Consider the following 24,489-nt stretch of genomic DNA (forward strand, 5'->3'; position numbering starts at 1 on the left):
TCATCAATGTTATAGATCCGGGGGTATGAATATTTTGGGATTCAATATAGTCAAACATTGTCATTTTATGCTATAAAGTATATACATGAATGTTATGAGTTTGTGACTTTGTTCGTATATTCATCCTTTCCATTTTTAGCAATTTTGAATTTGTATTATATCGATGTATTCTATCAATTTGAATGAAAAATGTTTATTTACTTAAAAAATAAAGGGTAAATGATCATTTAGCCCCCTGCAAAATAAGAAAATTTTCGTTTACCCCCCTGCACAAATTTTTTTTCTGTTTACCCCCCTGCAAAAAATAGATTCTCTCATTTCGCCCCTGGGTGTACAGCAGGACAAGTGACTGTGCAAATTTGCTGACGTGGCTTGTACACATGGAAAAAAATCATTTATATTTATTTTTAAATTCCACGTCAAATAATATTTTTTAAAAAAAATTAAAATTAAAATTATTTTTCCTACAAAATTTAGAAAACGAATTTTTTTTTTTTCAAAATTTTAAAAAACATTTCCTAGAAATAACTTCTTTTTTTCAGTATTTTTTTCCTAAAATAAAATAAAAAATGAATTTTCTTATTTTACTCCAAAAATAAAGATTTATTTTCAAATCTTTTTGAATTAAAAAAAAAAAACAAAATCTTCGCCGTAATCGTTTGCTTCCACCGTCATGATTGTATTCGTCGTCGTCTTCTTCAGTCGCCGAAATCATCTTCTACTTCATTATTGTCTTCTGCTTCTTTATATTTTTCTAGTTTTAGGGCAAATGGTTTTGATAGAAGAAGAAAACACCAATAAAACTTGTTTTTCTATTTTATATTTTTTTTGAAAATCTTTTTCTATTTTTTTTAATTCAAAGAGAATAACAAAAAATAAAGTTTTGTTTTTAAAAAATAAAGATTATGTTTTTTTTAATTCAAAAAGTTTGAAAATAAATCTTTAAAATTTTTATTTCGGAGTAAATCTTTATTTTAGGAGCAAAATAAGAAAATTCTATTTTTTTTTTTTATTTTGGGAGGAAATTTTTTTAAAATCATTTGTATGAAAAAAAAATTAATTTTTTTTGTAGGAATTTTTTAAAAAAATTTTGGGGAAACAAAACAGAATTTTTTTTTTATTTTGTAGGAAAAAAATATTTTTTATTTTTTAAAAAAATATTATCTGACGTGTAATTAAAAAAATAAATATAAATGATTTTTTCCACATGTACAAGCCACGTCAACATGTTTGCATAGTCACTTGTCCTGCTGTACACCCAGGGGGCGAAATGAGGGAATCTATTTTTTGCAAGGGGGTAAACAGAAAAAAAATCTGTGCAGGGGGTAAACGAAAATTTGCTTATTTTGCAGAGGGGTAAATGATCATTTACCCAAAAATAAATAAATGAAGCACGGACAGTCGGACACAGACACTTGACACAACACGGATATTGACACGTCGACACCAATAATAATATAAGAAAATAACATAAATAATTAAGTGTAATCATAGGATATTGACAGCTTCATAATAGATGAAATAACTGTTTATATGAAATTTATAAAGTTGGCCGGTTACTATTTAGTATTTATACGCCCTATAAATAGGGACTACTGAAAATGTGAAAGATATATCCATAGACAAAATAAGAGGAAACCAGCTTTTTACATTGAAATGAGGCCTGCTCTTGCTCTGCTTGCTTTCCTCTTCCTTTTCTTGGTGTGTTTTCCTTTTACTAGTTTTTACAATTTATAATTTTTCATTATCAGTATTTTATATTGGTTATTGAAGATGAATATAATACAGTTATTAAAATTTATCTATCAAATTCTATTACATGCTAATATTAGTAAAATTCATTAATAATGTCAAATGATAATTTCAGCTATCAAATTCTGTTTATTATATTATTAATGTTCTCTAAAAGAAATTATTGATCGATATTACAATTTTAAAATCTAGAGTTTACTATAATGTGTGTATTAACCACAATTTTCTTTTTTTTTTTCTTGTCTTCTCATTGTAATCTTGATCAGTTTGCTGCTACTATAGAATCAAGAAAAGATCTAAAAGAATACTGGAAAACTGTTATGAAAGATGAAGAGATGCCAGAGGGAATTCAAGGACTTCTTCAACTGAAATCTGAGACCGAACCTTTGAAAAAATCCAAAGCCCAAGAAAAACATGCCAAAGGTAAATGTGATGAGCATTCCGTGAACAATGAGTTTGAACCAATACCAAGTACTACAAGATATGATGGTGATGGTTATAAGAGTGTTAAACTACCGGTGAACAACGAGTTTGAACCCATACCAAGTACTACAAGGTATGACGGTGATGGTTATAAGAGTGTTAAACTACCTGTGAACAACGAGTTTGAACCCATACCAAGTACTACAAGGTATGACGGTGATGGTTATAAGAGTATTAAACTACCGGTGAACAATGAGTTTGAACCCATACCAAGTGTTACAAGGTATGATGGTGATGGCCATAAGAGTGTTAAACTACCGGTGAACAATGAGTTTGAACCCATACCAAGTGTTACAAGGTATGACGGTGACGGTCATAAGAGTGTTAAACTACCGGTGAACAATGAGTTTGAACCCATACCAAGTGTTACAAGGTATGACGGTGATGGTCATAAGAGTGTTAAACTACCGGTGAACAATGAGTTTGAACCCATACCAAGTGTTACAAGATATGACGGTGATGGTTATAAGAGTATGAAACTACCGGTGAATGACGAGTTTGAACCCATTCCAAATATTTCAAAGTATGATGGTGATAGCTATAATAATATGAAACTACCAGTAAATAACGAGTTTGAACCCATTCCAAATCTTTCAAAGTATGATGGTGACAGCTATAATAATATGAAACTACCAGTAAATAACGAGTTTGAACCCATTCCAAATGTTTCAAAGTATGACGGTAATGGTTATAATGGTAAGAAACTACATGTGAACGAGGAATTTGAACCGAGGCCAAGCGCCACCAAGTATAATGAATAAATAATAATTGGGAAAGTGGAGCCTTAAAAGAAAATGTGTGCTAAGTGTATCGAATAATAAATTTGGTGTGATGTATTATTGTATTTGAATAAATTAATATGTAAAATATTGGATGATTTAGAATCATTTTAATAATAATAATGTGCAATCTTTTCTTTGTTATATGTACTTGCTCTTCCAAATTTACAAGTAGGCTAAGAGTGGTGTAGGTGTTTGGTGCACCCAAAGTATATTTAAGGACAGCTAGATAAACTCCTAACTAAATATCGACTAAAATAATAAGATTCGCTGCTATGCACTTTTACGCTATTTTTAGTTTCGATTGTCAATTTGATCAACATGTGAAAAATTAATTTTGAAGTTTTGTTGATTAATTTTAATAAGATACTTATCAATAGTTAACCAACATGTGAAAATCATTGTAGATGGAAGAAGTCGGGCAAATTATTACAACAAGTATAAAACGATTCTCTACAAATAAAACCTGGTGCGGTGCAAGTGGCTGAATGTAGACATTATTATTCCTCCAAATCTGTCTATGCTTTTCTTTTGGTTTTATGTTGCATCATCGAATAAAAAGGTGCGTAATGGTTTCCTTTTTATTTGGCATTTGACGGTTGTGGGTGTTATGGAAGGCAAGAAATGCTAGGATTTTTAATAATGTTGTTAAAGATCCTAAAGATTTAGTGGAAGAGGTTAAGGTCATGGCGTGGAGGTGGAGTGTTCATCGTTTGAAGATTGCGCCGTGTTTATTGTACGAGTGGCAGCAGCAACCATGCTATTGCTTCCGGAGGTGATCGTGGGGAGCTGTGTTGTAGGGGAGTTTCCTTGTTCTGTTTCTTTTTTTTTTTCTGGTAGTGAGCAGCCTGGGTGTGGGGTTTGGTTTTTGGTGTTTCGCTTTGTTTTGTTTTGTGGTGTAAACTCCTAGTGAGTTATTGTATTGTTATCATGTTCGTTTTGTCCTGTTTTGTCTCCTTGTGTACTTCTTGTACCTGTTTACACTGATTTTTGGTAAACAACCGCTAGTTTAAATTAATTACTTGAGAGATCAACTAGTAAATCTCGGGACAATTGTTCATGCATTTTGTTAAAGGAAACTTGGAAGTTTATCTTTAAAGACATCCTTATTTTATAAAAGAACAATATGTTTAATTTCTGAAACATATGTCAAATGCAATTAAAGCAAGTTCACTCGAACGAGGGAACTAATGAAAAGCAGAATTTGTAAATGCTTTAAGAAAATAAAGACTTATGAAAAGTAAATTTGCATTTAGAATGTAAAAGTTACAAAGAAATGTAAAGGTTCACCGATTCATACATCTTTCTCGAGTAACTCGTTTCTCGCCTTAACATGGATACTTTGAGTGTTTGAGATTTTGTGTAAATGAATTGTGACCCCTACTTCGACTATACATACTTCTATTTATAGAAAAACTAAGCAACGTCTATCCTAACGTTAAACTACTAAACTTCAGCCACGCGTCCTCTTGCATTTGAAATGAACCAAGGCCTTTAAACCGTTGTAACCGTCGAAGTCGAATCACACTTAAATGATAGAAAATGCTCTAAGTCCATAGTTCTTGACTACTTCGATTCATTGGCTTCCATCGAAAGATTCTTCAGTCTCGAGCTATGAAGCTTTTCCATTAGGATTCTCTTGTTCTTGAAGACATTACCCTTAACCTTCATTTAAACGATAAGAGAAAGAACCTCTCTTGTTTTTGAAGACATTAAAGATTAAGGCTACCTAAAGCCATTTCAACAGGTTTTTTACAGCAATAAATGTCTTTGGAACTGGAGATTATAACATATTTTACCTTGAGCTAAAATATGAGATAACAAATTGCCCCCAAAAATGCCTATTTCGATTTGAATGACTCGAATGAAATAAGAGATTGGCATTTTTCAAAGTACCTCTATTTCCAAACGCCATTCCTTTTATTTCGATTTGATGATGTCATGGCATTTAAGAAGATAACCGTTTTACTTCTTACAAAACTGTCACGTTCTGTATCCTGAAGCAATCTGGGCTAAGTCATTTGCTTCTTGATTCTCTATTCGAGGAACATGTTCTATGTCAATCGAATCGAAACGTTTTAGTAACGCATTTGCTATGACAAAATAACGAATCAAATGCTCTTTGATACATTTGTATTCTTTTGTCAATTGTTTCAAAACTAGTTCTGAATCACCTTTTATTTTAATGTCTCTTGCCCCCAGGCTTAATAATATTTCTAATCCTGCTATCAAAGCCTCATATTCAGCTTCATTGTTCGAACAAATACCATTAATCCTGTATTTGAACTTAGTAGGAATTTTTTGTGGGGAAATTATCAAAATACCTATTCCAGTACCATGTTGATGTCTAGACCCATCGAAATACAGAGTCCATGGTTCTAGAGCAATGTAATTTTGAGGTGATTCGATTGCTGAATGATCAACAATGAAGTCAGCCACTATTTGGCCTTTAATTGCTTTCAAAGGTTTGTATGAAAGTGAATACTCAGAAAGAGCTAAAGCCCATCTCCCAATTCGACTATGTAAAATTGGTTTTAGCAACATATGTTTAATAACATCATAATGAGAATAAACATAAACATCAATAGGCTTTATATAATGCTTCAATTTCATACAAGAAAAGTACAAACAAAGACAAAGCTTTTCAATACTACTATATCTAGTTTCAACATCATTAAGGACTCTACTTAGATAATAAATGGCCTTTTCTTCGCCATTTTCGCCCTCTTGGGCTAACATACTACCTAATGTGGTATCAGATGCTGAAATATACAACTTCATAAACTTATTTCTAATTGGTGGCATCAGAGTTGGAGGATTAGACAAATATCTTTTGATTGCATCGAATGCTTCTTGCTGATCCTGCCCCCAAGTAAAAACATCCTCTTTCTTGAGTCGAAGCAATGGTGAAAAAGCTTGGGCTTTACCACTTAGATTCGAAATGAATCTTCTCAGAAAGTTGATTTTTCCCAACAAGGATTGAAGTTGCTTTTTGTTTGTTGGAGGGTTAGTCTCCAAAATCGCTTTTATCTTGTTTTGGTTTATCTCAATGCCTTTTTTATGCACCACAAACCCAAGGAAATCTCCTGCATGCACACAAAAAGCACATTTCAATGGATTCATTTTCAATCCATATTTTCTCATTCTTTCGAATGACTTTTTTAAACAAACCAAATGATCATTTTGTGATGATGATTTAACAATAATATCATCAATATATACTTGCATAAAAGTATCTATAAAATCATGGAAAATTGAGTTCATTGCTCTTTGGTATGTGGCTCCAGCATTTTTCAATCCAAATGGCATTACGACCCATTCATAGGTACCCAAAGCCCCTGGGCATCGAAAAGCTGTTTTTGCCACATCTTCCTCAGCGATAAAAATTTGGTTATATCCAGAATACCCATCTAACATGCTAAGATACTCGAAACCTGCTGCTGAATCTATTAACATTTCTGCTACAGGCATCGAATATTCATCTTTAGGGGTAGCATTATTTAAGTCCCTAAAATCTATACATATTCTAAGAGAACCATTTTTCTTAATGACAGGAACTATATTTGCTAACCATTCGACATACCTGGCAGTCCGGATGAACTTGCTTCTCAGCAGCCTTTCAATTTCCTCCTTGATCTTAGATAGGATTTCTGGTGCGAATCTTCTTGGTGATTGTTTAACTGGTTTCTTGTCTGGTCGAATGGGTAATCTGTGTTCGACCAAATTTTTGTCTAAGCCTGGCATTTCATTGTAATCCCAAGCGAAACAATCTTTGAACTCTTTAAGGAGTTCGACCAGTTTATCACGCAGGTCCTTTGGGATATTGGCACTTATGTACGTTGGCCTTTTGATAGAGCCATCTCCAATATCTATTTCTTCCAAAGGATCTTGGGCCTGCATCTTTTGACTGGAACTGGAAGGATCTTTCTCAAATCCTAATGGTTCTTCATCATAGATGCAGTCCATTTTTTGAATCATTGGCAATAATTTGCCATTTTCGCAATGGTTGGCTTCGATAGCCATATTTTCTTGCAGCATTGTGGCTTCTAAAGCCATCTTTATCTTGTTTTCGGCCATATAAGCCGAAATCTTGGCCCAAGCATTGGGCTTAGTCATCGTAGTATTCTCCAAGGTCCCACCCAGTTGGGCGGACTTTGCCTTCATCCACATGTGGACCTTCGTCTATCTCCTCTCTCTCCCAAATGAATCCATGAGTTGGATCCAATTTGACAGAATGGTAGACATTATCAGCAGGGGCATAGGCATATCCCTGTTCAGTGCATGGCGATATATTCGCCAATTTCTTATCAAATGAATGCTTGGTTATGTGGTGTGTCTCAGCCCTAAAATAACTTTGATCAGCTTCGATATTTTCTACCACACCATCATCTCTCCAAATACTCACTCTCTGATGGAGAGTCGAAGGCACCGCTCCAACGCCATGTATCCACTCCCTTCCTAGAAGCAGATTATAATTGGCCTTCGATGCTACAACCAAAAACAACGTTGGCCTAACAGTGCTGCCAACTGCCACATCGACTTGAATTGCCCCCAGCGAGAAACCAGTCTCACCTTCGTAATTCGAAAGAACGATGTTGTGAGGGTGCAAGTCAGTAGAGAATTTACCAATCTTGGTAATCATGAATTCTGGCATCAGGTTTACTGCTGCTCCTCCATCAATCAACACTTTGTTGACTCCCACATTGTTTACTTTGGCCTGAATAAAGAGGGGTTTCAAATGATTCTTCATTCCCTCAGTTGGCCTCTCAAAATTGGCCATCTGTTCCTCTAAACAGCCATTATTCATTACATAATAACACATTGGCTTGTGTAAAGCCAATTCAGACTCATCGAATTCATCCTCCCCTTCAGTCACTTCTGACCACACGTCATATTCAGCAGGGAGGATCGAAACTACGTTCACCAGCACATCAAACTCGGGATCTGAATCAAGGAGATCCTCATCTTCCATGTTCTCTCCTTCAAACTCATTCTCAACCTTTTGATCATCCTCTGGTTGAGTTAATCTTTCTTTCAGAGGCCTTCTAGCCACTTCGACAACTTGTTTGCCTTTGTTGTCTTCAGTCTTTTGAGCCTCTTGGAGGGAGAGCCTTTGTTGGCGCTGATGCCTACGCCATTGTGTGCGGGTCATGGGATTCTTTCCCTTGTAATTGTTTCTGTAAGCATACTTCTTCGAATCGACAGAATGACTCGAACTTCCTTTGTCAACAGAGTTTCTGACAAAGTTGGATGCATGACCATGAACCCATTTGTTCATTGGTGATTTGTTGGATGGCACAAAAGTATTTGGGTTGCCCAACCTTTGATGTATTGGTTTAGCATGCGCCATGTTCTGTTTTTTCATTGGCCTTGAGTTTGGCCAATTCTCTTTGTTTCTTCTGAATGGTATAAACTTGTTAAGGCCCTCAGTAGCCTTCTTGTCGAATACAGCACTGCACCTTGGGCAAAGCATCACCTCAGACTTGTTAAGCTTACACCTTTGTAGAAAATCAATCAGTTCCTCTTCAGCCCCAGGATATACTACTTTCATTTTTTCATAGTATTCATTCTCTGGAATAGAAACTAATTGAGCGCCTCCTGATAAGTCCATGGCATCGATCATCAAGCATTCGACCGGTTCCACATAGGAAGCATCAGATATTTGTAGTGGATCTTCGTCAATTTTCATCTTGTGTCCGGATTTCTCTCCAAACTTCAGCCTTCCATCTTTCAAAGCTTTTTGAACTAGATCCCTGAAAAGAACACATTGTGAGGTTTTATGACCCAAAAAATTATGAAATTTGCAGAAACCTCTTTTCTTTTGCTGTTCAAGGGGAGGCACTTTCAATCCCTTTGGAACAACAATTTGGCCATCAGTAACCAACAAATCAAATATTTCATCACATTTAGTTATATCAAACGAATAAGTTTTAGCGACAAATTTATCATTCTTGGGTTCGACAGGATTTTTTCCATTCGAAGGTTTCAGTAATTTGCAGACATAGGGGGGCCCAGGTTTTAATTCGGCCACATTAATTTCATTATCCTCTATGTCTCCATAGTTTATTACATATTCCTCATCATCATCATCTATAGTTTCAACATAAGCAATCTTTTCTCTCTTCTGAAACTTCGATGATCTAACCTTCTCAGCCTTAAGGCGTTCGACCTGTCTTACCCTATCTGCTAATTGTGCCATGTCTCTTAGATGTTGTGTATCTAATTTCTTTCGAATTGAATAATCTAGGCCTCCAGCAGCCATTTCGACTAACTCATGTTCAGGCACTTGAGTAAAGCATCTAGCCTTAAGTAGCCTAAATCGATTCAAATAGTCATCTATGGACTCTGGTGTCTTTCTCCTGACACTGGCCAATTCCTTCAAACTAATCTTAGATTGGCCCATATAAAACTGTTCATGGAAAGCCCTTTCCAATTGAGTCCAATGCTGAATCGAACGGGGAGGGAGAATTGTGAACCAAGTGAAAGCATTTTTTGTAAGGGAATTTGGGAAATATTTCAACCTTAAATTTTCATTATCTGCCAAATTTCCTGCTTCGGCAAAAAATCTTGCCACATGTTCCACGGTTGACTCAGTTGTGTCCCCAGCAAACTTTGTGAATTTGGGGATCTTCCATCCCCTTGGCAATTCAGTTTGTAACACGTATTCAGATAATGGGGAAATGAAGTTAGGCCTATGTAGGCCAACATTGAAACCGTTTTGAGTTAAAATAGTTTCGACTAAATTTGCCAAGTTATCTTGTTGCGCAAAATTATTTCTTTGCACATTTCGAATCACTTCGTCAGCATTCTGATTTCGATTAACCAAAATTACTTCAGGCTCTGGCACATGGTGCACCACTGGAGCCGGCGGTTCCTCTTGTACCACTTGTGGTACTTGATTGTTTGGAACTTCATTGTTCACATGAAACCCTTGGTTCTGAACCTGTGTTTGGTTTCGAATGGGCTGAAGGTTTTGGTTAGGCATTGTGGGAGTACCAAAAAAATCTGCAATCCGCCCCATCTGATGGGCTAGCAACTGATAATTATTATTTGTATCGTTGATTAAAGGGTTCAAAATAGTCCCCAATTGTGAAGTCAGAGTATTAACCATTTCATGATTACTCTCGTCCATTTGTTGTCGAAAGGACATCATAGTTACGTTGGTTAAATTTTGTAAGGCAATATCTCTGGTCCTATTTCCCACAACAGAGGCTGCTGGGGAAGGCATGGTACTCCTGTCAGGATTTGGGTTAGAATTATGTAAGCCTGCCATCAAAGAGTCTGGCATTCCTAATCCTGGTTGGTTCAGCAAAAATGATCGAATGGGGCTCCTTACATCTTCAGCACCAGGCTGACTGCCCCCTATACCATGTGATACTAACGAAGATATCGACCCAGATACAGTCGAACTTGTTGAGGGCATTGTTACCCCTATATTCCCAAAACTGACTGCAGGAACGCTCGAAGCAGATGTTCCAGAGCCTTGGGCCATGACAGTAGCGTTACTAATTGACGCTTGTGTTGGCTGTCCTTCAGGATTCGGGACATTGTTGTTATTGTTTTGATTATTATTTGGTGGTCTAACCATTTTTGATTTAGATTTAACACTAGTTAAATTTGGTAAAGATTTACCACTTCTCAAATGCATACAAAATCAAAACACAAACTATAAACACTAACTGTCTTAATACTTGTAAAAGGATTTTTAGAAAATAAACTTCTTTTAAACAATGTAAATTGCACAAAACAACCGGTCCCACTGGGCGTGCCAATTTGTTTACACTGATTTTTGGTAAACAACCGCTAGTTTAAATTAATTACTTGAGAGATCAACTAGTAAATCTCGGGACAATTGTTCATGCATTTTGTTAAAGGAAACTTGGAAGTTTATCTTTAAAGACATCCTTATTTTATAAAAGAACAATATGTTTAATTTCTGAAACATATGTCAAATGCAATTAAAGCAAGTTCACTCGAACGAGGGAACTAATGAAAAGCAGAATTTGTAAATGCTTTAAGAAAATAAAGACTTATGAAAAGTAAATTTGCATTTAGAATGTAAAAGTTACAAAGAAATGTAAAGGTTCACCGATTCATACATCTTTCTCGAGTAACTCGTTTCTCGCCTTAACATGGATACTTTGAGTGTTTGAGATTTTGTGTAAATGAATTGTGACCCCTACTTCGACTATACATACTTCTATTTATAGAAAAACTAAGCAACGTCTATCCTAACGTTAAACTACTAAACTTCAGCCACGCGTCCTCTTGCATTTGAAATGAACCAAGGCCTTTAAACCGTTGTAACCGTCGAAGTCGAATCACACTTAAATGATAGAAAATGCTCTAAGTCCATAGTTCTTGACTACTTCGATTCATTGGCTTCCATCGAAAGATTCTTCAGTCTCGAGCTATGAAGCTTTTCCATTAGGATTCTCTTGTTCTTGAAGACATTACCCTTAACCTTCATTTAAACGATAAGAGAAAGAACCTCTCTTGTTTTTGAAGACATTAAAGATTAAGGCTACCTAAAGCCATTTCAACAGGTTTTTTACAGCAATAAATGTCTTTGGAACTGGAGATTATAACATATTTTACCTTGAGCTAAAATATGAGATAACAGTACCCAAGGTGATTTCAATAAATTATGATGTTTCAAAAAAAAAAAAAAAACCTGTGCGGTGCTTGAAAAATTCTTTTGACAAAAATCTAAGCTGAAATATCAACATAACATATCATATCACACCTTAATTCCACCAGTGGCGGCTTGCACACATGTGCGAGGTGTGCGACAGCATCGGGCCTCAAAATTTTGAGGTCCTATAATATTAATTATATATTATTTATACTTATAAAATATCAAATATATATTAATAGATTAATTTTTAGGCTATAAACTAATAGTTATATATTGTTAATGTTCATATAATATCATATGAGTATCAATAGATTAGTTATCTATACTCGTAAATATAGTTTTAGTCCATTCTAATCTTTCCATAAAATTTAAACTTAGATTAGGAGGTTCCTTTTTGACGTTATATACAAAGATAATTATTTTGTATTTCTTATCCCATTTGATTTGATGCAATTGGTTTAATATTGATAATATATATGTTTACAAAAATAAAAAATGATTTTTTTTTTTATATTATACGCAATTTAAATCGACAGTTTTTTTTTAAAAAATAAATAAATTTTTTATATTAAGGGTCCACTTTTATATTTTGCACAGGGCCTCCTAAAATCCAGTGACGCCCTTGAATTCCACACAATAAAAATAGACAAGAAAATAAAATATAATAAAAAAAATTGAGGAGAAACAAAACTCAAAAAAAATAAAAAAATAATTGGCTAGTGGTTAGATTGTGGAGAAGTTCCTCTACTTCTAAAGCTTTGTCTAGCGGTTATTTCCTATTAACCTCATAACTATCCACGTCATCTAGAGTTACTTCACCCAAAATATAGTTCACGCCAGATTGATTATTCTTTGCATTTTCAAATGACAAAAAAAACTTTTAGTTACATATTTTAAGTGAGACTGAAACAACCATCGGACTGGCCAGGGTAGCAGTACCCACTTCCCCCAAATCCTCATTACTTTCAATCTCTCCTCCATTTTTCTCCTTGCCCCATAATTATTTGTTCTCATGCACCGTTATGATGTTGGACCCCGTCATTTATCCCTTACATTCCCTTTCGCCTTATAATATTCACACAGACGCTTTTGACTACCTCCACAAGTTTGATGCATTTGAGGACTCCAAATTGAGGAAAATGTAGATGAGGCATAGTCTTCCTATGGCTCTTTACTGGTTTAAGAGTTTAGATTTTCTTGCATGAAGTCGAAGAAGAAGAAGACACATTGTTATATTCAAACGGAATAGTTGCAATCCAAAAACAATTCATCAAGTTTTTCTAATAATTGACCTCATGGGCCCAAACCCGCCTTCTCAGTCGTATGAGTATGTCCCGCCTCAGACTTCTTGTTGGATAGGGCTCGATCCATCTCTACCAAGTTGTTATTAAGAGGATTAATTTGGTCCTCAAGAATTGAGCCAATCACACACGATACACACACCTTTTGAATTTTTCTTGACCATTCCTTGGAACCCTCACCGATAGACCCCATAAATTCATCTACATGCTCCACTTCATTACCCAACCGTCTTTGATATACCTTTGTTGATGTTGACAAACCTCGTATTGTTTTTGCCTCGATTGTTGTGCCAATGATTTAGTCTCCTTCAAGCCTAGTTTATACATCATAGTTACTAGAAATAGACTCTTCCACAATTGTCTTTCCTAAAGGTCCTCGAGACTTATTCTCAAAATTCCATTTGTTTCAACTACCACATGCACATTCTGAATCTCCACGGTATCCCACCGATGACAATACTTTGACCCATCACTTTCAAACTCACCAAAGTCTCCCACTTTTCCCAATACCACCACTGGTCTCTAGTCACCAAAATCATATGAAGACACCACTGCACTCCACCTTAACTGATCTTCCTCCTTTTGCAAGTGAAGAAACTCCAACGACCCTGCCCCTTTTCTTCCACCACGTGGACCTCAAATTTTATCCCATGGACCACAATGTGATGAGAAAAATCATTAGTCCCTAGGAATGGAGAAGAAAACTTTACCCTTATCATATCAAAATGGACTCGACAATGAGTATCATCATTCAAGCCAATGAAATCTCCCCATTGGTTTGTTAACGTTTAGAAGATTTGCTCACTCCATAAATGCAAAGAAACCTTATAAATTCTCACCTAAATATCTCTCTTAGAAGCCATCATTTTTTGTGACTAAGGAATAAAATCTACTACCAATCCCTCCCACCAAACCTTCTTTTGCCAATAGTCTCTCGTATATCCTTCTAAACTTAAGGTTCGACTAGATATATTTTATATTACCCCCTTGCATCAACCTCCCTACGTAATTGCACTATAACATGATGTAATTCTAAGTTTTGTTCAAACACCATTGTTGATGGTGAACAAACCTATTTCTTTATATGCCTTCCCTATCACTCTCTCTGTTGACACCTTTCACCATAACTCTTTCTCCAAATGACACATTTCTCCTTTCAATGCTGATTTAAATGACTACCTTTAATGAACAATAACAATCTTTCCTCTTGCACCTCCACCTTGCACCGAAGACTCCTCTAAGGGTTTCTTACTATCTTTGCCACAGCATGACAGATTGACACGGACCATGAAAGCACCGCACCAAACAACCTCCAGCTTCTTAACCAACACCTCATGTTTTGAACCTCTTTGAACTTCACGAAACTGAAGAGTCTTGCCCATGTATCCACTTTCTTAGGGATGTACACTTCTCCCACTCTTCCATACTTTGCAAATACTCTACGTAGATTCACCACTAAAATGTCTTTCGGAAAGTTTGTGAAGAATAACGTGATTGCCTCATGTTGATTGTAACACCCAAACCCGTTATTTAATTAACTCTGCCTTTATAAAATCTTTTTCGAAAATACGCAGCGGAAAAATTGAAAATCTGATTATAAAGCGCTGGTTTGAATATCACAAAATACAAAATCCTCCGCTTCAACACGATGTGTTATAAGTTATACAAAACCAATACTTTTCACAAAGAATAATTCTTATATGAAAACATAAGCAATTACAGAGTAATTTTCTAAAGGAATTTATATATATATATATACAAAACCCCTTTTCTCCCCGTGTCACAATCAGAGCGGAGCTTCACCACGCTACTCGGACAAGCTAACATATAACCTGTCAACCTGGATATCTGAACCCCCAAAGGTTCCAATTAACACAAAGCAGGGAGTTAGTTTACATGATCAATAAAACAAGCATAAGAATGCACCTACGCTTTACACCACTATCATGCATACTACTAACTCACACGCACGTTCATCAACAAATATTCCATTATAATTTACCAGACAAATTATAATTCAAACATCACTTGTACGTCAACAATTATCACATAATCAATCATCCACAAAATACACCAAACATATAGTTTCACGTCGTCTCGGACAATACCAAAACATCAACAAATATCATATAACTCAATTACCAATAGGAATATACATAAAGTTCCTAATGTAATCTAACACCACAAATACATTGTTCAGATTATGGTCATGACGGACCCTACGTTGTTCATTTTATAGTCATGACGGACTCTGCTCCTCACATACGGATTAACAATCAACATTTACCAAGTATATGTCAAACATCATCTATCATAAAATGCGCACATAATCCCTAATGCAATCTAATGCTTCACATTCATGCTATGTCCTCTAGACACCTCTAATGCATGTGGTACCATCGTCTTTATCAGAGTATCTCACCTCCGATATCCGTCTTTATCAAACAAATATAGTTCGATATTCGTCTTTATTGGACAAGCCAATATTCCTAAATATTCATGATGCATGCACTCAAAACTCATGAATATATCCATCAACAATTGGCATATAGCCCATCAACAATAACGTGGAACACTATCCAACGTCCGTCTTTATTAAGATAACCAATACCTTAATATCCGTCTTTATTAGAATAACAAGATCCTAATATCCGTCTTTATCGAATAACATAATTCGATATCCCTCAACAATTACATCAACAACATCAACTAACATATATATATCAACACATCATCAACATATACATCAACACATCATCATTCATCAACAAGCTATCATCACATAAACATCAACACAACCCTCATGCAATTAATATATAACAACTATATTAAGCATGCCTCAACTCATAAAACAAACACCGGAATCGGAGTCTACACGAAAAACTGAGTAAAATAGGTTCCGGAGTCGAAAACCCTCAAAAGTCAACCAAAAGTCAACATTTTCAATCCTGTGAACAGTGCCTGCGCTGGGGCGCCAGCCTTCGTCACAAAACAGAGTCAAAATGGCATTTCTAGACTTCTCTGGGCGCCTGGGCGCCACTCCTCTAAAACGGTGCACCACAGACAAATTGTGCAGGATTTCTGCAGGACAGCCTCTCATTGCAACAATCATAACTTGGGCTACGAAAGTCCAATGGAGACACACATATACTCGTTGGAAAGCTAACAAACAGGGATACAACGTTTATGTTGGCCACTAAAACCAGTTCACAATGAAAAGAGGTCAAAAATGCACGTAAAGGTTCAGACCTCATAGATAACAATTTTCTACATTTCTCATTTCAAACTCTAAACTCTCAAGACTCTCACATAGACCATTTTTCATATTCTAAACTCCATCACACATATATACATACTCAAAGCACTTACAAAAGTCCATTTAAACATCAATACATCATTCATTGCTTATTATTCAAAGAAATTCATGAACATTTTGCAAAACTCATCAACACTTTGCAAATCATTGAGCTTGGATAAGGCCAATCTAGGGCTTAGGCAAAGCACACCAAAATAACCACACATCAACACAATCAACCAAGCATATTCATAAGCACTTAAACACAAGTATTTTAACCATCAAAAACACTTATACACATAGTTATGATTCCATTTATACAAGCTTGTGAACATATCAAAATTCATCAAGAACACAAACTTTTTCCTTAACAAACATCTACATATTCCCTCATACAATCATGTCATGAATAAATAACATCTCATGATCTTTTCCTTTCAATGATTCATGAAGAAAATCACCCAAAACCCCAAAGAAAATGAGTGAGAGAGTCTGGGAATGGAGGCCTAGACAACCTCCCCTCTCTTGAACCACTCATGAATCATGGAAACTAACTCTCTTACCTTAGAAATTTGATGAATCCTCAAGCTCCTCTTGTTCTAGCTCTCATGAGCTCCTCTCTTTCTCAAGCCCTAGCACCCTCTTGCTTTGCTCTCTTGCTCGCCCTAGCTTAGGGATGATGATCCATGAACTCTCATGTTTCCAACAAGCTTAAGATGGATCAATTTGGTAAAGGTATGAAATTTTGGTGATGGAAGAGAAAGAAGAATGAAGATACACGGCCAAGGAGGAAGAAGAAGTATGAGTTTTGTGATTTCCTCTAAGTCACCAAGTTCACTTTCTCTTGCTCTTATCTCCTTTCCACTTTATTGACTTTTCTTACAACCAAGCAATGAAAATATCTCCCCTCCCACTTGCTTAACATAAACCGCCCCCTTCCCACTTGTCTTGGCCCATTGGGCCAAAAGCCCAATAACAAATCCAAGGCCCAATAATACGGTTCACTCACGTAACGCTCCTAACTCGCGTATTAACTTATATTCGCGCCAATTAATTATTCGCCGCTTAATAAAATAATTATGAATTACGCCCTCGCGTAATAAAATAATTAAATAACGAATAATAAATTTCGGGTCGTTACAACTCTCCCCCACTTAAAAGATTTTCGCCCTCGAAAATTACCCGACTTAAAACAACTCCGGATAACTCTTTTATCCGATTTCCAACAAAACACTTCAAACTCCACGTATTAATAAGTTTGACAAAATTAGTCTATCCCAACCAACACAATCTCGTCTACTACCAACAATAGATCAAGGACAGCTAATCCCTCGATTTGTCGATAGATAGTCAACAATCATGATGTCGGTATAAACCATTCTTATCAAACCACCAAAACGTCCACTTAATATCTTACGGTACTCATTGCACCACTCAAAACAAACTCTAATCAGTCTAATACACCTTGAAAAGACGTTTTCGTTGAATACCTTACAACTTTTCAAGTTCCATAAGTCCTCAACTTTTCTTCAATCACTTAACTACGTCGAATCTTATTCCAATCATTTAGTCGACAACACAACCTCAACATTCCTTTGTTGATCAACTCCTCAAATTTTTCTTGACACTTATCAAATTCACCACCTCTAACCGTTAAATTCTTAGATTACGTAACATAACATTTCCAATGTAGCTTTTCCGCCGCGATACCCTTATCAAAATATTATTTTAAGTCACCCATAGACTCACTGTTGTTTCACCGTCCATGATGAAAATATTCGAAATCCTTTACTCCTTTACCACATGGTATAACTTTACTATTCCAACGGATACGATGTGTCCAACATCTCAAATCTCCACCAACTTTTCCAATAAGTCGTTGTCAATCTCATTCTTACTTCCGAATGTTACAAAACACTCTCTCTGATACTTTCTTATTTCCAAACATCCAAAAATGATACTTCGCTCTCAGTTCCATCTCAACCTCCTAGGGTTTCATCCAACTCCGACACTAATCGTCCGATCATTATCCAAATGAAATTATTTCTTTCTCGACAAGCTCTTACAAAATCCATCAAATTGTCACCCCACTTCCATCTTGAAATAACTCTACTACTCATACCATCCTCTACTACTTGATACCCTCACAAGTTTACTAACCCTACTATGGTATCTCTTAATTCCATTCTCATCTACTATGAGAACTCACTTCTTTTCCTTGGTTATACAACACTAATGGTTCTCTAAGCTTAACATCTATATTCTAAGCTTCTCAAATCTTTCCAAGAAATGACTACTCGATTCTAACACACTCAACCGCTATAAATCCTTCCTAGGCTCTTCTCGATCACCTAGTAATTCCATATTCAATCTCGGTGACTATCCAAAAGTTGATTTCCAAACAACCACAGTTCATATCTTGTTGATTCCAACAACGTCCTTATTTGTCGCACACAATCCAACTAGTCACGTTCCTTATCGTTCTTCACTGTGACAAACATACTTTTTTCCATTCGATCAGTTCTTATTCGCATCTCGTGACTATCTTAAAGTCATAACATCCTAAAGTTCATCCACACAAAATCTTTATTCCAATCTTGACTAGTCTCTTCGAACTATTCAAAAATGTTTACTTTCCTTAAAGGTTCACTTGCTAATAATTAACAAGTTTAGCTCACACCGATACAACTCTATAGGTATTCCCACCATTCTTATAACCATCACTAGGTTCGCCTACTCTTAACGCACAACGTCTTCTCCGTTTTCCAACAACGGTTTCCATTTAACATCTCTGTCCGTTCCACCATTCCACAATGGTCACATTCTCTTTACGGCTAAACAACTTTAGTTCGACTCATTCTGAATCTTCCGGAATGATCATCTAATATTTCCTCCAAAATACTCTCCAAATAAGAACTTTACTTTCAATCCCTTATCAAATTGATGTCTACTCGTCCTTACTCAACTTGTCTGAACGACAACGTCCTACTCCTTCCATTCCATGGTATTGCTTCTGAGAAATTCTTGTAGTTCTCATCCGCCTCTAGTCCATACTCTTTTGTACACTACACGATCTCCAATCGTTTCCAAACGGTCTTCATCTTTCTTAACCAATCTCAGTGTTGATCCCATGACGAACACTTAGTCCAACAACTTCTCATCTAGCAATCCTCACAACTTGTTGTCCAAGTTCCTTCCACTTCGAACAACACTAATCAATCTTGAACAATCTACTTCAAGAGCATCTCCATCCATCCTAACTTCTTCACATTCGAACCATCTCGGAGAGACACAACTTTCTCCCCCACTTATCTCAAACCCATCTATACTCTTCCACTAGAACTTCCGGTATAAACTCCTAGTCATTCTATCGATTCTAAATATATTCTCCCAAAAAGAATCTAGTACCGACAACATTCACATGCGTGTCGCGTACAAGGGTAAACGTAAGGCATTAAACCTAGACATCTACACAAATATCCTGTACAGTCCTCTTGACATATACGCCACTACGCAAATACATAAGTATTCTATTCCCCACATATACTAGTGTAACAACCTTCATACCAACTAGCATACGCAAACACAACAACATGTCAATACATATATTTATAACTAAAATATATGTAAGACAACAAAACATCCATGTACACAAGACATCGAGTCAAGTACATGCATTACATTTCATTTGCTCGCATACTTACAACATCTACTCAAACATGTATAAAACATAGCATGTTCTCAAACAAGTTCTCATCATGAGAATACATTCACATAGTTCAATTAAAGAACCACACTAAGTACTAGTAATCAATCTACCACATGTTATAAACAAACATATAACAACACACACTAGGATCTACTTACATCCTACTCCTTTCTCACTCTAGTGAAAAAATCATTTTCACTTACTCAAAAGAAAATAATCTTATATTTTCAACAAAATCTTCATCACATGCAGTTTTACATCATGTCGGATCATCAACAATTAGCAATAAGCATCTACAAACCAAAAGTTCAAACCACACAAATTTTTAAAACTTTAAGCATAAAAATACACAACCACTACTTGACTTGATAACTTATAACAATGATAAGTATCAATCGCATCAAGTACACACAACAAGAAAAGACAGACACAACTGGCACACACGCTCACTCGATCTGACTGCACAGAACGGCTCTGATTGACACATAACCTCACAGTCCGAAGATGACCCGCTCTGATACCACTTTGTAACACCCAAACCCGTTATTTAATTAACTCTGCCTTTATAAAATCTTTTTCGAAAATACGCAGCGGAAAAATTGAAAATCTGATTATAAAGCGCTGGTTTGAATATCACAAAATACAAAATCCTCCGCATCAACACGATGCGTTATAAGTTATACAAAACCAATACTTTTCACAAAGAATAATTCTTATATGAAAACATAAGCAATTACAGAGTAATTTTCTAAAGGAATTTATATATATATATATATATACAAAACCCCTTTTCTCCCCGTGTCACAATCAGAGCGGAGCTTCACCACGCTACTCGGACAAGCTAACATATAACCTGTCAACCTGGATATCTGAACCCCCAAAGGTTCCAATTAACACAAAGCAGAGAGTTAGTTTACATGATCAATAAAACAAGCATAAGAATGCACCTACGCTTTACACCACTATCATGCATACTACTAACTCACACGCACGTTCATCAACAAATATTCCATTATAATTTACCAGACAAATTATAATTCAAACATCACTTGTACGTCAACAATTATCACATAATCAATCATCCACAAAATACACCAAACATATAGTTTCACGTCGTCTCGGACAATACCAAAACATCAACAAATATCATATAACTCAATTACCAATAGGAATATACATAAAGTTCCTAATGTAATCTAACACCACAAATACATTGTTCAGATTATGGTCATGACGGACCCTACGTTGTTCATTTTATAGTCATGACGGACTCTGCTCCTCACATAGGGATTAACAATCAACATTTACCAAGTATATGTCAAACATCATCTATCATAAAATGCGCACATAATCCCTAATGCAATCTAATGCTTCACATTCATGCTATGTCCTCTAGACACCTCTAATGCATGTGGTACCATCGTCTTTATCAGAGTATCTCACCTCCGATATCCGTCTTTATCAAACAAATATAGTTCGATATTCGTCTTTATTGGACAAGCCAATATTCCTAAATATTCATGATGCATGCACTCAAAACTCATGAATATATCCATCAACAATTGGCATATAGCCCATCAACAATAACGTGGAACATTATCCAACGTCCGTCTTTATTAAGATAATCAATACCTTAATATCCGTCTTTATTAGAATAACAAGATCCTAATATCCGTCTTTATCGAATAACATAATTCGATATCCCTCAACAATTACATCAACAACATCAACTAACATATATATATCAACACATCATCAACATATACATCAACACATCATCATTCATCAACAAGCTATCATCACATAAACATCAACACAACCCTCATGCAATTAATATATAACAACTATATTAAGCATGCCTCAACTCATAAAACAAACACCGGAATCGGAGTCTACACGAAAAACTGAGTAAAATAGGTTCCGGAGTCGAAAACCCTCAAAAGTCAACCAAAAGTCAACATTTTCAATCCTGTGAACAGTGCCTGCGCTGGGGCGCCAGCCTTCGTCACAAAACAGAGTCAAAATGGCATTTCTAGACTTCTCTGGGCGCCTGGGCGCCACTCCTCTAAAACGGTGCACCACAGACAAATTGTGCAGGATTTCTGCAGGACAGCCTCTCATTGCAACAATCATAACTTGGGCTACGAAAGTCCAATGGAGACACACATATACTCGTTGGAAAGCTAACAAACAGGGATACAACGTTTATGTTGGCCACTAAAACCAGTTCACAATGAAAAGAGGTCAAAAATGCACGTAAAGGTTCAGACCTCATAGATAACAATTTTCTACATTTCTCATTTCAAACTCTAAACTCTCAAGACTCTCACATAGACCATTTTTCATATTCTAAACTCCATCACACATATATACATACTCAAAGCACTTACAAAAGTCCATTTAAACATCAATACATCATTCATTGCTTATTATTCAAAGAAATTCATGAACATTTTGCAAAACTCATCAACACTTTGCAAATCATTGAGCTTGGATAAGGCCAATCTAGGGCTTAGGCAAAGCACACCAAAATAACCACACATCAACACAATCAACCAAGCATATTCATAAGCACTTAAACACAAGTATTTTAACCATCAAAAACACTTATACACATAGTTATGATTCCATTTATACAAGCTTGTGAACATATCAAAATTCATCAAGAACACAAACTTTTTCCTTAACAAACATCTACATATTCCCTCATACAATCATGTCATGAATAAATAACATCTCATGATCTTTTCCTTTCAATGATTCATGAAGAAAATCACCCAAAACCCCAAAGAAAATGAGTGAGAGAGTCTGGGAATGGAGGCCTAGACAACCTCCCCTCTCTTGAACCACTCATGAATCATGGAAACTAACTCTCTTACCTTAGAAATTTGATGAATCCTCAAGCTCCTCTTGTTCTAGCTCTCATGAGCTCCTCTCTTTCTCAAGCCCTAGCACCCTCTTGCTTTGCTCTCTTGCTCGCCCTAGCTTAGGGATGATGATCCATGAACTCTCATGTTTCCAACAAGCTTAAGATGGATCAATTTGGTAAAGGTATGAAATTTTGGTGATGGAAGAGAAAGAAGAATGAAGATACACGGCCAAGGAGGAAGAAGAAGTATGAGTTTTGTGATTTCCTCTAAGTCACCAAGTTCACTTTCTCTTGCTCTTATCTCCTTTCCACTTTATTGACTTTTCTTACAACCAAGCAATGAAAATATCTCCCCTCCCACTTGCTTAACATAAACCGCCCCCTTCCCACTTGTCTTGGCCCATTGGGCCAAAAGCCCAATAACAAATCCAAGGCCCAATAATACGGTTCACTCACGTAACGCTCCTAACTCGCGTATTAACTTATATTCGCGCCAATTAATTATTCGCCGCTTAATAAAATAATTATGAATTACGCCCTCGCGTAATAAAATAATTAAATAACGAATAATAAATTTCGGGTCGTTACAACTCTCCCCCACTTAAAAGATTTTCGCCCTCGAAAATTACCCGACTTAAAACAACTCCGGATAACTCTTTTATCCGATTTCCAACAAAACACTTCAAACTCCACGTATTAATAAGTTTGACAAAATTAGTCTATCCCAACCAACACAATCTCGTCTACTACCAACAATAGATCAAGGACAGCTAATCCCTCGATTTGTCGATAGATAGTCAACAATCATGATGTCGGTATAAACCATTCTTATCAAACCACCAAAACGTCCACTTAATATCTTACGGTACTCATTGCACCACTCAAAACAAACTCTAATCAGTCTAATACACCTTGAAAAGACGTTTTCGTTGAATACCTTACAACTTTTCAAGTTCCATAAGTCCTCAACTTTTCTTCAATCACTTAACTACGTCGAATCTTATTCCAATCATTTAGTCGACAACACAACCTCAACATTCCTTTGTTGATCAACTCCTCAAATTTTTCTTGACACTTATCAAATTCACCACCTCTAACCGTTAAATTCTTAGATTACGTAACATAACATTTCCAATGTAGCTTTTCCGCCGCGATACCCTTATCAAAATATTATTTTAAGTCACCCATAGACTCACTGTTGTTTCACCGTCCATGATGAAAATATTCGAAATCCTTTACTCCTTTACCACATGGTATAACTTTACTATTCCAACGGATACGATGTGTCCAACATCTCAAATCTCCACCAACTTTTCCAATAAGTCGTTGTCAATCTCATTCTTACTTCCGAATGTTACAAAACACTCTCTCTGATACTTTCTTATTTCCAAACATCCAAAAATGATACTTCGCTCTCAGTTCCATCTCAACCTCCTAGGGTTTCATCCAACTCCGACACTAATCGTCCGATCATTATCCAAATGAAATTATTTCTTTCTCGACAAGCTCTTACAAAATCCATCAAATTGTCACCCCACTTCCATCTTGAAATAACTCTACTACTCATACCATCCTCTACTACTTGATACCCTCACAAGTTTACTAACCCTACTATGGTATCTCTTAATTCCATTCTCATCTACTATGAGAACTCACTTCTTTT

General features: G+C 36.0%; 1 protein-coding gene and 2 long non-coding RNA genes across 3 annotated transcripts; 1 reads left to right on the top strand and 2 right to left on the bottom strand.

Annotated features, from left to right (window-relative positions):
- Positions 1-1,500: 1,500 nt before the first annotated feature.
- On the top strand, positions 1,501-3,158 carry LOC123913135 (organ-specific protein S2-like). Its single transcript, XM_045963738.1, has 2 exons — positions 1,501-1,701; positions 2,019-3,158. The coding sequence occupies exons 1-2, from the start codon at positions 1,657-1,659 to the stop codon at positions 2,994-2,996; spliced, it is 1,023 nt and encodes a 340-aa protein (XP_045819694.1). The 5' UTR covers positions 1,501-1,656; the 3' UTR covers positions 2,997-3,158.
- Positions 3,159-14,725: 11,567 nt separating this feature from the next.
- LOC123913138 lies at positions 14,726-17,384 on the bottom strand. The gene is made up of 2 exons (XR_006811573.1): positions 16,812-17,384; positions 14,726-14,801 (listed from the first exon to the last, which is right to left on the bottom strand). It is a non-coding gene; the product is annotated as an uncharacterized LOC123913138 (long non-coding RNA).
- Positions 17,385-20,556: 3,172 nt separating this feature from the next.
- LOC123913139 lies at positions 20,557-23,409 on the bottom strand. Its single transcript, XR_006811574.1, has 2 exons — positions 22,837-23,409; positions 20,557-20,826 (listed from the first exon to the last, which is right to left on the bottom strand). It is a non-coding gene; the product is annotated as an uncharacterized LOC123913139 (long non-coding RNA).
- Positions 23,410-24,489: the final 1,080 nt, after the last annotated feature.

This window comes from Trifolium pratense, linkage group LG3, assembly GCF_020283565.1.
Source record: "Trifolium pratense cultivar HEN17-A07 linkage group LG3, ARS_RC_1.1, whole genome shotgun sequence".
NCBI lineage: Eukaryota > Viridiplantae > Streptophyta > Magnoliopsida > Fabales > Fabaceae > Trifolium > Trifolium pratense.

What these genes read in the sequence shown, in the direction of transcription:
- LOC123913135 (XM_045963738.1), top strand. Translation starts at nt 1,657, where the DNA reads ATGAGGCCTGCTCTTGCTCTGCTTGCTTTCCTCTTCCTTTTCTTG. An exon ending in CTTTCCTCTTCCTTTTCTTG is followed by an intron (nt 1,702 to 2,018) that starts GTGTGTTTTCCT and finishes AATCTTGATCAG; the next exon opens with TTTGCTGCTACTATAGAATC.